This window comes from Dendronephthya gigantea, unplaced genomic scaffold (genome assembly GCF_004324835.1).
Source record: "Dendronephthya gigantea isolate DGI-Jeju-01 unplaced genomic scaffold, DenGig_1.0 000312F, whole genome shotgun sequence".
Lineage (NCBI taxonomy): Eukaryota > Metazoa > Cnidaria > Anthozoa > Malacalcyonacea > Nephtheidae > Dendronephthya > Dendronephthya gigantea.
This window is the reverse complement of record NW_021163322.1, coordinates 29,027-48,530: the sequence shown is the minus strand read 5'-3', so window position 1 is coordinate 48,530 and position 19,504 is coordinate 29,027. Positions and strand designations below refer to the sequence as shown.

General features: G+C 39.0%; 1 protein-coding gene across 1 annotated transcript; it reads left to right on the top strand.

Annotated features, from left to right (window-relative positions):
- The first annotated feature begins 12,876 nt into the window (after positions 1 to 12,876).
- Positions 12,877 to 13,800, top strand: LOC114541855 (peptidyl-prolyl cis-trans isomerase FKBP5-like). Its single transcript, XM_028561657.1, has 3 exons — positions 12,877 to 12,956; positions 13,200 to 13,457; positions 13,542 to 13,800. Exons 1-3 carry the CDS (start codon positions 12,950 to 12,952, stop codon positions 13,688 to 13,690), a joined length of 414 nt encoding a protein of 137 aa, XP_028417458.1. The 5' UTR covers positions 12,877 to 12,949; the 3' UTR covers positions 13,691 to 13,800.
- The last annotated feature ends 5,704 nt before the right edge of the window (positions 13,801 to 19,504 follow it).

The window sequence follows — 19,504 nt, the reverse complement described above, 5'->3', positions numbered from 1 at the left end:
CCGCACTACAGAGCACGGCCTGCCAAAACCCTGGTTTAGCCCGTAATGATAGCGTGAACAAAAAATTAACGGTACCTGATGCTACTTCGTATAAAATTCCTACTCGTATTACTACTCGATCCAAAAACGTCTATGATAAAAGGAACAATGGTGGTGATAAAGTTAATGGTCATATTCCTTTAAACTGCATTTATATTAATGGTGGCTCCAAAATTAAGGCAAAACTCCCTTCGTTTTTTGTAACCAACGCATGTCACGTAACAAAAAATTGATGAACTCGCCAGTGTCATTGAGTTAAACAACGCTGACATCACCATAGTAACAGAATCCTGGTTATCAGAAAGTATCCCTTCATCAGTGGTAAACATCGGAAAGTCCTTTAATATATATCGTAAAGATAGACCTACCCCTGGGGGCGGCATACTTGCCTATGTACATAACTCTATACCAACAAAAAGACTCCACCATCTTGAGACAAATGATATGGAAGTGCTCTGGCTTATACATAATCCAACGAGAATGCGAAGACCTTATAGCTGTATAATCACTGCTGGAGTATATTTCCCCCCGAGTAAGTCTGCTAATGAAGCCAAAGAATTCACGGAATATATAACAAAATGTCTCGACTCCATACTTAAGGATAGACCATCAGCGGCCATAGTAGTTACAGGAGACTTTAATCATCTGAACCCAAGTCAAATTTGTCAAAGGTTCAATTTGCAGAAGGCAGTTTTTGCCCCTACTCGTGGCTCAAGTACGCTGGACCAACTCCTTACGAATATGTCCAAACTCTACAACAAATGCAACATCTTCCCCCGCTGGGTCGATCTGACACCAATGCATCCTTTTCACACCATCAAATCAGGAAATCAAAGTAAGGCAACAACAAGATCTGTGAGAAATCTACATCCTGGAAACATAAGAGCACTGGGTCTTGCACTCAATCTAGAAAATTGGGAGGATGTCTACAATGCGGATGATGTGGATGATAAGGTACAATGTTTTAATGAAATCATTGGAAATATGCTGGATACTTATACTCCGGAAAAATGTATACGTATGCACCCAAATGATAAAGAATGGATGACACCTTACATTAAGACTCAAATTAGAGCAAGGCAAAAAGCATATACTAAAGGAGATAAAAATGAATACAGGAAACTTTGTGCCAAGGTTGCTGATTTAATTTCAAATGCTAAACAAAGGTATTATGAGATTAAAGCAAGCTCTACCCGCTCTTCAAATCCAAGGAAATGGTTCAAGTGTATTACTCATTATGTGGAGCCGAAAAACAATCCTCTTCCACACCAACACATGCAACACAAATGGAACTAGAGTCAATGGCGAAAAACTACTGATGCATTTATTGCCCCCTGGGCCAATCGAGAATCAAACTCACTAGCAGCTAGGGCTGCGGACGTAGAAATTATAGATCGCGAACCGCCTTTACCTAGTATGGACAAGTAAAGACAATACTAAAACGTTTAAATCCGAGGAAAGCATCGGTGGCTGATGGGGTTCCTGCTTGGGTATTAAAGCGTTTCACGAAGAATTAGCTCCGAGTATTCATGAAATTATATGCGCTAGTATCCTCCAATGCAAATATCCAAGCTCCTATAAACATGCTCTGATCACCCCATTCCGAAAGTAAACACCCCTGAGGATTTAAGTACCGACTTCAGGCAGATTTCAGTCTTACCGCAAGTGGCCAAAGTCCTGGAGAAGATACAATTACGATTAAACCAAGCTGATTTTAAAATTAAAACAACCAGCACGCATTGCGAGGGGTAGATCAACAGTGAGTGCACTGACAAGTATGACTCAAGATTGGTATGATGCCACAGATCAAGGTAGCCCATATGATGGTGACATGCATTTTTATAGATTCCGAAAAGCGTTCGATCTCGTAGATCATGAAATTCTTCTAACGAAACTGGGAAATATGGGATTAATAAGTCATTCTGTTATGGTGTCAAAGTTTTTTGACAACGAACCACTGCAAGTTAAGTCCTTAATGTTCTCTCCAGAGTTGAAGCAGTACCAGCTGGTGTCCCGCAGGGAGCAGTTATCTCACCTACGCTATTTAACATTTACATTAATGATATGGAAGATTGTATCCCAAGTGAACTTTCAATATCCACATGTAAATATGCCGATGATTGTAGCCAATACGAACTTGTTTCTACTGGATTAAATAGTAAAATGCAGGAAGTAGTGAATTACTTGGAAGAATGGGCTACTCAGAATAAAATGCAGCTGAATACCGGTAAGACAAAAGATATGTGGATTGGATTTACGAGATCAAGTTCAGTTCCCCCAAGTATAAGTATAGGAAATAAAACGATTGAAAGAGTCACAAAATTCAAACTTCTTGGGGTTACCATGCAAAACGACCTTAAATGGAAATCTCATGTACAAGATATCGTTAAGAAGGCAAGTAAAAAAATCTATTTTGTGAGGGCTTGTAGAAAAGCAAATCTTCCAAGTGATATAGGACTAATGACCTATTGTACAAAAATAAGACCCATTCTGGAATATGGGGCGCCAATCTGGGCAGGCATACCAGATTACCTAAAGGAGGACATCGAAAGAGTACAAAGCCGCTGTTTAGATATTATTGGATTACCAAGGAATAAAATCGAGTCACTTGCATCAAGAAGAAACTATCTAACAAGTAAAGAGTATGAAAATATACTAAATTCAGAAAATCATCCATGCAAGAGACTGATCTGTAGTACAAATGCAAATGAACACAATCTAAGAACAGGCTGTAACCCTCTTTCGGCGCCTTTTTCATCGACAGATAGACATAAACAATCTTTTATGCCGAGAGCTGCCTGGCTGAAATATTTTAATGTACATAGTAAAAACTAATTAACTAAAATAGTCATACTTGCATGCTTTTCTACAAAGCAGTTTTATAAATATAAATAGAGTATTTATACCCAAGTTTAGATATAGGAAATTTTTTATATATTTTATAGAACCGATCGATGTAAATTCTTAAAATATTTTTAATGTAATACCGCTGTAATTCTTTGCCAAAGGCGGTAAATAAAATCAATTATTATTATAAGATGATGAACGAATGTCGCAGGATTGGATGATGAACGAATGTCTCAAGATGAGATGATGAACGAATGTCTCAGGATTAGATGATGAACGAATGTCTCAAGATGAGATGATGAGCAAATGTCTCAGGATTAGATGATGAACAAATGTCTCAAAATGAGATGATAAACGAATGTCTAAAGATGAAATGATGAACAAACGTGTCAGGATTAGATGATGAACGAATGTCGCAGGATGAGATGATAAACGAATGTCGCAGGATTGGATGATAAACGAATGTCTCAAGATGAGATGATGAACTAATGTCGCAGAATGAGATGATGAACCAATGTCTCAGGATGGGATGATGAACGAATGTCTCAAGATGAGATGATGAACGAATGTCTCAGGATTAGATGATGAAAGATGTCTCAAGATGAGATGATGAACGAATGGCTCAAGATGAGATGATGAACGAATGTCTTAGAATAGGATGATGGCGATGTCTCAGATAGATGATGAACGAATGTCTCAAGATGAGATGATGAACAAATGTCTCAAGATGAGATGATGAACAAATGTCTCAGGATTAGATGATGAACGAATGTTTCAAAATGAGATGATAAACGAATGTCTAAAGATGAAATGATGTACAAATGTCTCAGGATTAGATGATGAACGAATGTCGCAGCATGGGAATGAACGAATGTCGCGGGATGAGATGATGAACGAATATCTCAAGATGAGATGATGAACGAATGTCTCAGGATGAGATGATGAACGAATGTCGCAGGATGGGATAATGAACGAATGTCGCAGGATGAGATGATAAACGAATGTCGCAGGATGAGATGATGAACGAATGTCTCAGGATGGGATAATGAACGAACGTCGCAGGATGAGATGACAAACGAATGTCGCAAGATGAGTGATGAACGAATGTCTCAAGATGAGGTGATGAGCAAATGTCGCACAATGAGATGATGAACGAATGTCTCAGGATGGGATGATGAACGAATGTCTCGGCATGGGATGACGAACAAATGTCTCAGGATTGGATGATGAACGAATGTCTCAAAATGAGATGAAAAACGAATGTCTAAAGATGAAATGATGAACAAATGTCTCAGGATTAGATGATGAACGACTGTCGCAGCATAGGAATCAATGAATGTCGCATGATGAGATGATGAAGGAATGTCTCAAGATGAGATGATGAACGAATGTCTCAGGATGAGATGATGAACGAATGTCGCAGGATGGGATAATGAACGAATGTCGCAGGATGAGATGATAAACGAATGTCGCAGGATGAGATGATGAACGAAAGTCTCAAGATGAGGTGATGAACGAATGTCACAGAATGAGATGATGAACGAGTATCTCAGGATGAGATGATGAACGAATGTCGCAGGATGGGATGATGAACGAATGTCGCAGGATGGGATGATGAACGAATGTCGCAGGATGAGATGATAAACGAATGTCGCAGGATTGGATGATGAACGAATGTCTCAAGATGAGATGATGAACGAATGTCTCAGGATTAGATGATGAACGAATGTCTCAAGATGAGATGATGAACAAATGTCTCAGGATTAGATGATGAACAAATGTCTCAAAATGAGATGATAAACGAATGTCTAAAGATGAAATGATGAACAAACGTCTCAGGATTAGATGAAGAACGAATGTCGCAGGATGGGATGAAGAACGAATGTCGCAGGATGGGATGATGAACGAATGTCGCAGGATGAGATGATAAACGAATGTTGCAGGATTGGATGATGAACGAATGTCTGAAGATGAGATGATGAACGAATGTCTAAGGATTAGATGATGAACGAATGTCTCAAGATGAGATGATGAACTAATGTCGCAGAATGAGATGATGAACCAATGTCTCAGGATCGGATGATGAACGAATGTCTCAAGATGAGATGATGAACGAATGTCTCAGGATTAGATGATGAAAGAATGTCTCAAGATGAGATGATGAACGAATGGCTCAAGATGAGATGATGAACGAATGTCTTAGAATAGGATGATGGGCGAATATCTCAAGATCAGATGATGAACGCGAATGTCTCAAGATGAGATGATGAACGAATGTCTCAAGATGAGATGTTGAACAAATATCTCAGGATTAGATGATGAACGAATGTTTCAAAATGAGATGATAAACGAATATCTAAAGATGAAATGATGAACAAATGTCTCAGGATTAGATGAAGAACGAATGTCGCAGCATGGGAATGAACGAATGTCGCAGGATGAGATGATGAACGAATGTCTCAAGATGAGATGATGAACGAATGTCTCAGGATTAGATGATGAACGAATGTCTCAGGATGGGATAATGAACGAATGTCTCAGGATGAGATGATGAACGAATGTCGCAGGATTGGATGATGAACGAATGTCTCAAGATGAGATGATGAACGAATGTCTCGGGATTAGATGATGAACGAATGTCTCAAGATGAGATGATGAACAAATATCTCAGGATTAGATGATGAACAAATGTCTCAAAATGAGATGACAAACGAATGTCTAAAGATGAAATGATGAACAAACGTCTCAGGATTAGATGATGAACGAATGTCTCAGGATGGGATGATGAACGAATGTCTCAAGATTATTATGATTATTATGATGATTATTATTAAAATACTTGAATGGCAGTTCAAAAACGAACTGAAAAACACAAGTTTACAAGTATCAGAAATAAGACTATTTACATATTTACAGTGATAAAATACTCAGAAATACAATTACTAACATGTTAATACCATAACTACAAAAATATATGGTAACATTAGGTTCTAAAATATTAAAATATTAAAATGAGTTCCATTTACGTATGCAATACGGCAAAAAGCTATCATTATAGTGTTTCGTTCGACATTTAAAAAGAGAGATCGATCGAGGATGTCTGAGATCGTACTCATGGGTTAAACGTTTGGGTAATAGACTAGAAATTTTACCCGAAGGGTCATTATTATTTTTATAAAAGGTTCTGCATAACCGTTCCCTTCTCGCTTCTAAGGTAGGTAAATTCAGGTCTTTAAGGCTTTCGGTGTAGGACAAATGGGGAAAAATAATTTTGAACAAAGGTTAAGGTTTGAGTTAAAATAGGAACAAAGACCACCACCGCGCTGGTCATTCATTCTATCACGTCGGCAAGATACATAACCAGGAATACGTATAGACTCGTTAGTTATTTGTGGATTTAACCATGTTTCAGTAATTACGGCAACGTCACACAGTTCGATAGAAATTGATGCAGAAACTTCGTCTAACTTGTTGACCATCGACCTAACATTACTAAACCAAATCTTGGGAAAGCGTGGGATCGTAACAGGAGTCTTCAATGGGATTAATAATCTAAAATTGGGAACCCAGATGCGCTCCCGCCGTTTGTTTTTTCTGTAAGTAATCCTAGTAGGTATTCTCATCTCTGCTGGCTGATATTGTTCCGTGTTACTCGATGAACATAGTGGAGGTATTCCTTCCACGACTTCATTTGTTCTATGGGGTCTATTTGAAGACTCGAGTTGAACTTTATCAGGGGCTTTATAAGCGTTGGCGGCTGCCAGAAATGGACCCTTGTTGGATTCCGAGGCGGCCTTGGACGGTAGTTTCTCCTTGGACGGTGGTTTCTCCTGGACGCTTTTAATAAAAAATTTTGATCACGATTTCTGACTAGGTGTCGATGGGTTATAGGGGGGTGATTTGCGTCTTGAATTCCAGGTATAGAGCTGCAGTGCCTGGGTCTTGCAGGGAAAGGCTTCTTGCACAATTCGCTTTCGCAGTCTTGCTTTTGATGGAATGCTTTGTGTTGTTTAGCACGGTAATGGTGAACCTGTTGCGTTAGAGAGTCATTTGCATTTTGTTGATTTCCATTTAGATTATCTAGATTTGGACTAAGACACCGGTGGCTTTTATTTGCACCTGGGAGATGACCGGCAGTTGGATCTTTTAGTTGGATCTTTCTGACTAGATGTCGATCAGTTATAGAGGGGTGATTTGAGTCTTGAATTCTAGGTATAGAGCCACAACGCCTAGGTCTTGCAGGGAAAGGCATCTTGCGCAATTCGCTTTCACAATCGTGTTTTTGGAGGAATGCTTTGTGTTGTTTGGCGCGGTAATGATAAACCTGTTGTCTTAGTGAATCATTTGCATCTAGTTGATTTGCATTTAGTTGATCAAGATTTGAACTAAGACAATGGTGGCTTTTATTTCCATTAGGGAGATGACGTGCAGTTGGATCATTTTGTTCGACATCAGTAACAATGATGACTGAATCATTAGCAGCTGTTAAGCCTCTCGTTATACGGTTATGGTTTTGATATTCAAGCACTGATTCGTGACCCAGACCATTGGGTAGTTTACTTTTGCCATTAACTGAGGCTAATCCGACAGGACTTAAATCTGTATTGTTCTCTATGTTCGCTGTTCCCTTTAGATATGATTTAATTAACAAAATCTCATCTTTGAGACGGTTTACCTCGTGCTCTAAAGCACTGTTCTTTGCCTTTTCTCCCTCAAGATCAATATGTAGGCAAGCTACTTCTTTAGACAGTTTAGATACTATGATTGATGGGGGATCACCACGGGAATCGTTTAGGGCCTGCATTGAGTCGACCTTGCTATTCAGAATTTCAATCTCCAACATTATATTTTCTAAATACTCACAGTTGTTATCATGATGATCAATACTTTTGAAAACATTTTCCGGCATATCTTTAGGTGGCGTCAATAGGTCGATCAAACAGGCTTTTGCTGTTTCTCCAACTGTTCCTTTGAAAGTTAAGGTATTTAACTTTCCGGGATACCATGTCATAGATAGATCTGTGCTATGGGCATCAAAACACTTTGAAACGCCTCCTGACCGCCGCCACTTGCCTTGTTGACCGAAGGCATTCGCCACAAAATCTTGCAAGGATTCGTAGCTATCCTGCCATTTAATTCGCTTACCATCGTAAGAAATGCTATCCGATGTTATATACTTATTTATATTGAGTAAATCAAAGGCGTCAATGAGATTTTTATTTGTAGACTCGGAGCTATGAACACTGTGTCCATCCGCCATGACGTTTGCTCGTTTTTTGATGAACGAATGTCTCAGGATTAGATGATGAAAGAATGTCTCAAGATGAGATGATGAACGAATGGCTAAAGATGAGATGATGAACGAATGTCTTGGAATAGGATGATGGGCGAATGTCTCAAGATGAGATGATGAACGAATGTCTCAAGATGAGATCATGAACGAATGTCTCAAGATGAGATGATGAACAAATGTCTCAGGATTAGATGATGAACAAATGTCTCAGGATTAGATGATGAACGAATGTTTCAAAATGAGATGATAAACGAATATTTAAAGATGAAATGATAAACAAATGTGTCAGGATTAGATGATGAACGAATGTCGCAGCATCGGAATGAACGAATGTCGCAGGATGAGATGATGAACGAATGTCTCAAGATAAGATGATGAACGAATGTCCAAGGATTAGATGATGAACGAATGTCTCAGGATGGGATTATGAACGAATGTCTCATGATGAGATGATGAACGAATGTCGCAGGATTGGATGATGAACGAATGTCTCAAGATGAGATGATGAACGAATGTCTCAGGTTTAGATGATGAACGAATGTCTCAAGATGAGATGATGAACTAATGTCGCAGAATGAGATGATGAACCAATGTCTCAGGATGGGATGATGAACGAACGTCTCAAGATGAGATGATGAACGAATGTCTCAGGATTAGATGATGAAAGAATGTCTTAAGATAAGATGATGAACGAATGGCTCAAGATGAGATGATGAACGAATGTCTTAAAATAGGATGATGGGCGAATGTCTCAAGATGAGATGATGAACGAATGTCTCAAGATGAGATGATGAACAAATGTCTCTGGATTAGATGATGAACAAATGTCTCAAAATGAGATGATAAAACGAATGTCTAAAGATGAAATGATGAACAAACGTCTCAGGATTAGATGATGAACGAATGTCTCAGGATTGGATGATGAACAAATGTCTCAAGATGAGATGATGAACGAATGTCTCAGGATTAGATGATGAAAGAATGTCTCAAGATGAGATGATGAACGAATGGCTCAAGATGAGATGATGAACGAATGTCTTAGAATAGGATGATGAACGAATGTCTTAGAATAGGATGATGAACGAATGTCGCAGCATGGGAATGAACGAATGTCGCAGGATGAGATGATGAACGAATGTCTCAACATGAGATGATGAACGAATGTCTCAGGATGGGATAATGAACGAATGTCTCAGGATGAGATGATGAACCAATGTCGCAGGATTGGATGATGAACGAATGTCTCAAGATGAGATGATGAACGAATGTCTCAGGATTAGATGATGAACAAATGTCTCAAGATGAGATGATGAACTAATGTCGCAGAATGAGATGATGAACCAATGTCTCAGGATGGGATGATGAACGAATGTCTCAAGATGAGATGATGAACGAATGTCTCAGATAGATGATGAAGAATGTCTCAAGATAGATGATGAACGAATGCTCAAGATGAGATGATGAACGAATGTCTTAGAATGGATGATGGCGATGTCTCAAGATGAGATGATGAACGAATGTCTCAAGATGAGATGATGAACGAATGTCTCAGGATTAGATGATGAACGAATGTCTCAGGATGGGATAATGAACGAATGTCGCTGAATGAGATGATGAACGAATGTCTCAGGATGGAATGATGAACGAATGTCTCTGCATGGGATGATGAACAAATGTCTCAGGATTTGATGATGAACGAATGTCTCAAGATGAGATGATGAACGAATATCTCAGGATTAGATGATGAACGAATATCTCAAGATGAGATGATGAACGAATGTCTCAGGATTAGATAATGAACAAATGTCGCTGAATGAGATGATGAACGAATGTCTCAGGATGGAATGATGAACGAATGTCTCTGCATGGGATGATGAACAAATGTCTCAGGATTCGATGATGAACCAATGTCTCAAGATGAGAGGGGAGCGAATTGCTCAAGATGAGATGATGAACGAATCTCTCAGAATAGGATGATGGGCAAATGTCTCAAGATGAGACGATGAACGAATGTCTGAAGATGAGATGATGAACGAATTTCTCAAGATGAGATGATGATCAAATGTCCCAGGATTGTATGATGAACGAATGTCTCAAGAAGAGATGAATTGATGTCTCAGGATTAGATGATGAACGAGTGTAGCAGCATGCGAATGAACGAATGTCGCAGGAAGAGATGATGAACGAATGTCTCAAGATGAGATGATGAACGAATGTCTCAGGATGAGATGATGAACGAATGTCGCAGAAAGGGATGATGAACGAATGTCGCAGGATGAGATAATGAACGAATGTCGCAGGATGAGATGATGAACGAATATCGTAGGATGAGATGATTAACGAATATCAGAATGAGATGTTGAACAAATGTCGCAGGATCAGAATGAACGAATGTCGGAGGAAGGATGATGAACGAATGTCGCAGGATGAGATGATTAACGAATGTTGCAGGATGAGAGGATGAGCGAAACGAATATCAGAAAAGGATCATGAACGAATGTCTCAGAATGAGATGATGAACGATTGTCGCAGGATGAGATGATGAACGAATGTCGCAGGAGGGAGTGATAAACGAGTGTCTCAATGTGGGATGATGAACGAATGTCTCAAGGTGAGATGATGAACGATGAACAACTTTACTGAATTACTATGGCCTGTAACTACTCATTGTATGATGCTGTTGGAAAAGATTCTTGGCCACTCTTTCGAGGAAAAAGAGGTGGGAGGCTTGTAAAAGCGAGAGAAAGGATCCGACGGCACGAGATATTTCAAGTTTGATTAAGAAGGTCGTTTAACCGTAAACTCCATTTCGAATTCACTCATCGTCACCACAACTATACAAACTGCGTGTACATTTCACCTTACACATCGTCCCATCGTTGTTTCTTTGAAACGTAATGTCTCTCAGTGCAAAGATCTACGAGATTTGTCATGTTATTAGAAATGCAAAGTTTGATCTTGTTCGCATAACAGAAACTTGGTTTCAAAATCACATCCTAAATATTGTTGTGGCATTAAATGGATATAACCTCGTACGAAGGGACAGGAAAGAAACTACAGGGTATCCCAAAAAAACGAAAAACATTGAAATCACTCATTGTTAAAATTTGAATGCCGTGTTAACGAATTTCAGCCCGTGGGGATTTAATGCAACTTATAAAATGCTAAATGCTTTGTGTTACTTGAGAAAGGGGATATGTCGAACAACATGGTCCTTGAGATGCGGATTTAAATAATGTTATCCATGTTTGTAAATTGTAAATATTAACAAGCAAATTTGACTGCATCATATGCATGCTCCCATAAATGCTTATGGCAAGCCTGATTTATACACTTGTGGGCCCAACAGGTTGATTAGGCTTTCAAACTCTAACAATGGCATTGTTATGGGTGATTTCAATAGTTTTCGTTTTTTTTTGGACACCCTGTATACATGTCGGAATATGCATGTATATAAAGAATTCAATTCCCTTCTCCGTTTTTGAAGACTTAGAAGACAAAAGTAACTCTCTTGAAGTGTTGTTGGTTAAATTTCATCCAACACGACTCCCAAGAGGCGTATCAAGGATTATTACTGGTCTTGTTTACCACTCTTCAAGTGCAGGTAATTCTTTAATGCTGGATTACCTAACACGTTGCTTAATCGATCTCGAGTAACGATACCTGTTCTTGGAGACCTAAACCAACTAAATGATGCAAGACTAAAATCTAATTTTAACTTAAAACAGATAGTCAATGACCAGCTTTTGGGCTTTCCGAACACAGTTCGGTAGTAGTGCAGCCGAAACAGAGAGCAAAAACATCCCAGTTAAAACAAACAATCATCTATAGAGATGTAAGAGCAAGTAACCGTATTGCAATGCGCACTTATCTCGACCAGGTTGATATCCCAGCGATTATCAATTCTGCAAGCTCCTGCGAAGGAAAGATAGTCTTATTTCAAACTATAGTCTAGGTTGGACTTGATTCTGTAATTAAAAAGGCCAAAACAGTACACCCTACAGAGTCGCCTTGGATTAACCCTGTCTTAAAGAACTTGATCAAAAAGCGCCAAAGGGTCTTAAGCTAAGGTGATTGTGCTAATTACAGAGTCCTACGCAATTGCGTTAATCGCGAACGCAAAGTTTGTCGCTCCAAATACTACGAGGGCAGAGTTGAACACCTTAAGGAATGTTCCTGGAACGAAATAAAGAGATTAGGCGGCATTGCTAACTCCTCTGGAAAAAGAGACAATGTGCTCAAGTACAACCACCTTCCAGATGGAATTATAGATCTCAAACCTACTAACAGATTTGAACCGCTTACCATTAGTCCATTTCGAGATGCCGATGCCCCTTGCATAAACGAAACTGCAGAGGATGAAAGTAATGTGTTACCTGTAGTATCGGAATTGTCAACCTTCTACCAGTTATCTGCGCTCAATTCAACCAAAGCACAGGGTTTCGGGCTGGTTTTTAAAGGAGAGCGCCGCCCTTTCAGGACAACTAAAAGGATAACTAAAGGACAACCAAATAGAAAACCAAAAGCACAACTAAAGCACAACTAAAAATAAACCAAAAGGACAACTAAAAGGACATCCAAAAAAGGACAACTAAAGGACCACTAAAAGGACAACTAAAAGACAACTAAAAAGGATCTAAAAGGACAACTAAAAGGGCAACTAAAGGACAATGAAAAATTTTTTCATAATGATGTCAATGTGGTCATTGTGCAAGTGTATGCACAGACTGCAGCGTTGAGCTGACTTCAAGTCTTGAGGAAGCTGAAGTTATGAAATGTAAGTTTGATGGAACAAAACCTACTGAGACATGCATGTTTCTGGGGGTGCCCTAGTGCTAAAGAAAACAATGAAGGGAGAAATAGCTTTTACAGACCTAGTTTCATTAAATTTTCTTTCCTATTAAGATTTTATCTCCTTATTGGCTATATGTGCATTGCACTTTGGTTCCATGCAATGAGTAAGAAAAACATGATAAAGCTTGTCTGAATCTGATAAAGATTTTTCTTAAACCTGATTCAGGGCATATAACATCTGATTGGGAGCTAGGTGTAGAGACAATGAAAAAAGGTGAGATATGTACACTAAACTGCAAGCCGGAATATGCCTATGGTAAACCTGGCAAACCCCCAACAATACCACAGAACTCATCCCTTGTATATGAAATTGAACTGTTACGTTGGGAGGATGAAAAAGTTACACTAGATTCATTGGTTTCCAAAAAGATTGTGAAAAGAGGCAAAGGAACTGATCGTGTTTGTGATGGTGGGACTGTGCAAGGTTTGAAATTATATATTAAAATATTTCCAATGTTTCTAATCAATGATCATTACATAGAAATACTCAGATCTTTTAAAATTTTAGTTCATCTGGTTGGAAAAATTGACAAGAGAATCTTTGATGAACGCGATGTGCAGTTCATTGTTGGTGAAGATAAAAATTGTTCACACTATTTGATATTGCAATGTACACATGAAATGGGAATAGTTCTAACATTAAAATACCCCGTTTGATTTCTTAAACTATGAATACACATATCAAAGCTGGTGAGTCTGATGTTATACCAGAGGTGGACGCCGCTGTTAAAACCATGAAAAAAGATGAAATATCATTGGTTAATTGTTACAGTTCGTATGCTTTTAAAGAAAAGGGAAAAACGAATGGGGGATAAACCCTGGCATGTCAGTTGAATATGAAATACATCTCAAGTCCTTTGAACAGGTGCATCAAATGCTTCATCCGTTTAAGAATTTGAATACTGTATGTGAATATTAGCTAAGTACTTATCAGGAGAGTAAAGAAATCTAAAGATCTTCTCAGTCGTGGCATTTTTACTAATAATAGTACATTTGTTGTAAAATCTAGCTGAAGGAATTCTGGGAATTAAGTTTTGAGGAAAGAATTGATGGAGCTAAGTTGGTGAGAGAAAAAGGGACTATACATTTTAAGGTAAAATAATTAAGCTATAAAGCAGTTTTTAATTAGTATATATACAAAGTGATTGTATCTGGCAAATCATAGTTTTAAAGTTTTAAGCTAAATTTAAGTGATTCGTTGCTGATTTTCTCTGCTATTTTAAGAAGAGAAGTTTTCATTAGCATTGGGCAAGTTCACACGGATGGTTTCATTGGTAAAAAGCTTGGTTGAGGAAAAAGATTTGAAGCAAGCATCATCTTTGATTTTAGCTGGACATCTAAATGTTGCTTTATGTTACCTCAAGTTAGCAAAATATATGGAGTGCATTGAATCTTGTGATAAGGTGCCAAAACTAAATTTTGAAATTATGCATAGTTCTAATTAAAAACAATATCAGCATAGTTCCAATTCAAAACTATATTTGCATATCACAATCCCATATGAAATTAAATTAAGCATATATTTCATTCTTCTTGATTAGGCTTTATATTGAGACAAAAATAATGTGAAAGCAATATATATAATGGCACTTCTTCCTAATGTCATGTCTTTGCATTTAGTTTAATTTATTGACATAATTCTCTGTTTTGTAAGGCAAAACTAGCAATGCATTATCCAGATGAAGCACTTGAACAGTTCCAAAAAGCTATTAAACTGGACCTAAAATATAAGGATGCTAGAACTTATTACGCTATCGCAAAAAAACAAATCGTTGAGTATAGGGCAAAGGAGAAGAAAATTTTTAGTAAATATGAAATTGTTTCGTACATATGTAGTTTTGAGTGAGGAGGAAGTTGACTTCATGGATGAAAAATTAAGGTTGATTCTTTTGTTTTTAGGAAATATGTTTGTAAAGTTTGCTAAGAAAGATGCAATGATTGCAGCCAGAGCTGAAAGTTTACATGACCACAACAGCAAGGATGTATTTGCAAGGGCTGAAGAGGATGCAAGAATGACATTCAAAGGTGAACATAAAGAAAATGGAGAGCATGGCAATCCTGATGAGAGGAAAGATAAAAATTCTCATTTAGGTACTTGTATACGACCTAATAAATTCTACGGATTAAATTTATCCCTAAATATAACAGCATGATGGAATAAGCAGGTCATTTGAGACATATTGTTCCACCGGTAGATCAAGCTAAACTGGTAGACAATGTCAATGATGAAGTTGAATGCAAACCTTGGACTAAATATTTTACACTCTACTTATTCATTATTCAGAAGGTAAATTACCCCAAAAATTTTCCTACATGTTATTTAACATTAACACTCTCTAATAAGATACACTGAAATCCAAATATTTATTGTACTATTCATAGAATAGCAGTGTATGATGTATATATTGTAGTAGTTTGTTATAGACTGCATGCTATAGTGAATTGTTACCCTACTTGCAGTTTTCTTCCAAAAAAAGATGTTTCTAGATGCAAAAAGCAATGCATGTGCGCACTGTAACGTTTTCTTAAACATCGTTAATTTACAAATAATAGACTAGCAGTGTATGATGTATATATTGTAGTAGTTTATTATAGACTGTAGGCTATAGTGAATTGCTACTCTACAGGGTGTATCGAAAAAATGGTAACACAAATGTGACGCGCTATATCTCAACAAATCGTTGATAGATTTCATCGAGTTTTACATCATTGGAAAGCTTAGTTATTTAGCTTTTAAATGCTATGTTTTATGTGGCATTTCGACAAGAAACCAGTGAGCAGTGCTTCGGCAAAAGTTTTAAGTGAAAATTGCATATTTCCACCGATGGGAATTGCACACGTTTCTTTTGAAATTTAGTCCCAAGAGGTTTAAAACCCTATCATCGCCGATTATTATTAGAATTTGATTTACGTAGTGCGAGTATGCATGACTTAGCACGCGACAAAATAAAAGAAGATGGGTCAATTGACAATTGAACAACGTACATTTATTGGGAAAACCTTTTTTCACCTTGGCAGCTTAGCAAGAACACGAGATGCGTTTAGAGAGAGAGTTCCTGAACGACAAGACATAGCAATTAAGACCATCCGATATAACATAAGAAAGTTTGAACAGCATGGCACCAGTCATAACCGAAACAAGGGGAATTCTGGCAGAAGAAAGACTGGCAGATCTGCAGAAAACATTGAATTGGTGAGGAATCGGCTCGCAGAACATCCGACTGGTACCAGTGCAAGACGTAACGGTGTTGGCCTACCATCGGCAACTTTTAACAGGATAACCCGCTTGGACCTGAGACAATACCCGTATCGAATGCACGTCCGACACCAGCTACTACCACGCGATTTTCAAAGACGGTTGAATTTTGCAAGGTGGTTGACCGAACGATGCGAGAGAAACGAAAATTTCCTGCGAGATTTTGTCATTGGTGATGAAGCTACATTCTGTATGAATGGTGATGACAATACTCAGAATGTCCGGGAATATGCTCCAGTAGGTCAACCGCCAGAATTCAACTACGATGTGAATTGCAGCCGTCAGAAGGTGACAGTTTGGATAGGTTTGTGTGGAAGTGGTGAGATTATTGGTCCGATTTTCTTCGAAAGGAACGTCACCGGCCTCAATTATTTGCAAATGCTTAACAATGATGTTGTTCCGCAGCTTTTGGAGCATTTTGAAATGCAAGTGGGAGGCGTATTCAGGCATCTTTGGTGGGTGCAAGATGGTGCTCCTGCACATCGTCTCCGTGCTGTTACGCAACGCCTAAGAGAATTGTTCGGCAATCGAATTGTTGCGTTACATCATGCAGTGGAATGGCCACCTCGTTCTCCCGACCTCACGCCGTGTGACTTCTTCTTGTGGGGCTATTTGAAAGGCAAAGTTTTTACCAACCCTCCCAACGATATTGATGACCTGCGAGCTCGCATTCATCGGGAAGTCACTGTGTTGGTCAACGATCAGGCACTCGTCAGAAGGACGGTGCAGAGCATGCGACGGCGTTGTGAACTGTGCATTGAAAGAAACGGAGGACACGTGGAAGGTGTCGGAGCATAAACACTGCATGACCGTAATTATGTAAAACAATCGTGCGTTTTTAACATTGTAAATTGTTGTTATTATTGATTAAAAATGCATATCAATTGTCTCATTAATTCCCATCGGTGGAAATATGCAATTTTCACTTAAAACTTTTGCCGAAGCACTGCTCACTGGTTTCTTGTCGAAATGCCACATAAAACATAGCATTTAAAAGCTAAATAACTAAGCTTTCCAATGATGTAAAACTCGATGAAATCTATCAACGATTTGTTGAGATATAGCGCGTCACATTTGTGTTACCATTTTTTCGATACACCCTGTATACTTGCCGTTTTCTACCAAAAAAGGATGTTTCTAGATGCAAAAAGCAATGCATGTGCGCACTGTAACGTATTCCTAACATCGTTAATTTACAAATATCTGTGGTGCATTATGTTGGTGGTTGTCCTTGAGTGGATTACGTTGATGGTTGTCCTTGAGTGGATTATGTTGATGGTTGTCCTTGAGTGGATTATGTTGTCAGTTGTCTTTGAGTGGATTATGTTGGTGGTTGTCCTTGAGTGGATTATGTTGGTGGTTGTCCTTGAGTGGAATTATGTTGATGGTTGTCCTTGAATGGATTTTGTTGATGGTTGTCCTTGAGTGGATTATGTTGGTGGTTGTCCTGGAGTTGATTATGTTGGTGGTTGTCCTTGAGTGGATTATGTTGACAGTTTTCTTTGAGTGGATTATGTTGGTGGTTGTCCTTGAGTGGATTATGTTGGTGGTTGTCCTTGAGTGGAATTATGTTGATGGTTGTTCTTGAGTGGATTATGTTGATGGTTGTCCTTGAGTGGATTATGTTGGTGGTTGTCCTGGAGTTGATTATGTTGGTGGTTGTCCTTGAGTGGATTATGCTAATGGTTGTCCTTTAGTGCATTATGTTGGTGGTTGTCCTTGAGTGGATTATGTTGGTGGTTGTCTTTGAGTGGATTATGTTGATGGTTGTCCTGGAGTGAATTATGTCGGGGGTTGTCCTTGAGTGGAATTATGTTGATGGTTGTCCTTGAATTATGTCGGGGGTTGTCCTGGAGTGGAATTATGTTGATGGTTGTCCTTGAATGGAATTATGTTCATGGTTGCCCTTGAGTGGATTATGTTGATGGTTGCCCTTGAGTGGATAATGTTAGTGGTTGTCCTTGAGTGTATTATGTTGATGGTTGTCCTTGAGCGGATTATTTTGATAGTTGTCCTTAAGTGGATGATGTTGATGGTTGTCCTTGAGTGAAATCATGTTGATGGTTGCCCTTGAGTGGATTATGTTGGTGGTTGTCCTTGAGTGGATTATGTTAGGGGTTGTTCTTGAGTGGATTATGTTGGTGGTTGTCCTTGAGTGGATTATGTTGGTGGTTGTCCTTGAGTGGATTATGTTGGTGGTGGTTGTCTTGAGTTGATTGTGTTGATGGTTGTTTTTAAGTGGATTATGTTGCATTGGTGGTTGTCCTTGAGTCGAATGGGGATGTTGGCTGATCCTGCAAGGTGTTGGACAAAGACTGCATATCGACTGACAATAGAGAGAAAAGATGTTACACGGGGGCTTGCGGAAAACTCTCCACAGCATAACTTCTCGATCGCCTGTATACATGGTTTGCTGACCGTTAATAAACAGGTTTGCTGGGTCGACTGGATTATAATTATAGGGACTGAAATGCTTGATGGCAGTGGCGATGCTGAGTGCCTCTACTTCACATGGCAACCAGGTAACCTGGTGTTTTCGAAGCTTAGCACTAAAGAAACCTGCGAGGTGGATCTTGTTGTCACGGTTGATGTACAAGGTGGCGCCAATACCGTATTTACTGACGGATCCATCTGTGACAATCCACAGCTGGTCTGATGGCCGAGGCAGAGTGACAAGGGAATCCAGGATACATTGCCAGTTCTGAAGAAGTTCCTCGGGTGTGTCTGCTCTGCAATACAGGTCATCAGCCAATTTTGTAGCTATCCCGTCCTGTAGAAAATCACCATGGACTCGGCACATCAGCTCTTCTAATGCAGTCTCTGAGCCAGGCATGCCCATGGCACAGCGGGTGTATGCTCGGATGCCTCGGAATGGTGTGGCTACCCCACAGTACTTGATCGATTATTTTGCTAATGGGATCTGGTAAGATGCACTAGTTAAGTCAGTGACGATTAGGTACTTCCATTGAGCAATAGTGCGTAAGGTAGTATCGACATCTGGCATGAGCGATGGTTGAGGCTTGCTGTACCTAGCAACATCAGCAAAGGCTGTGACCAACCTATGACCTCCAGAAGGTTTAGCGACCAAGAACGATGGATTGAGGTATTCTATTGTGACGCCAATGTCCTCTGGGCGTTGGAATACTCCTTGGCGTTTAAGCTCACCAAATTTATCTTGGAGTTCAGGAAGCTTGTTTCGAGAGTATTGGGGTAAT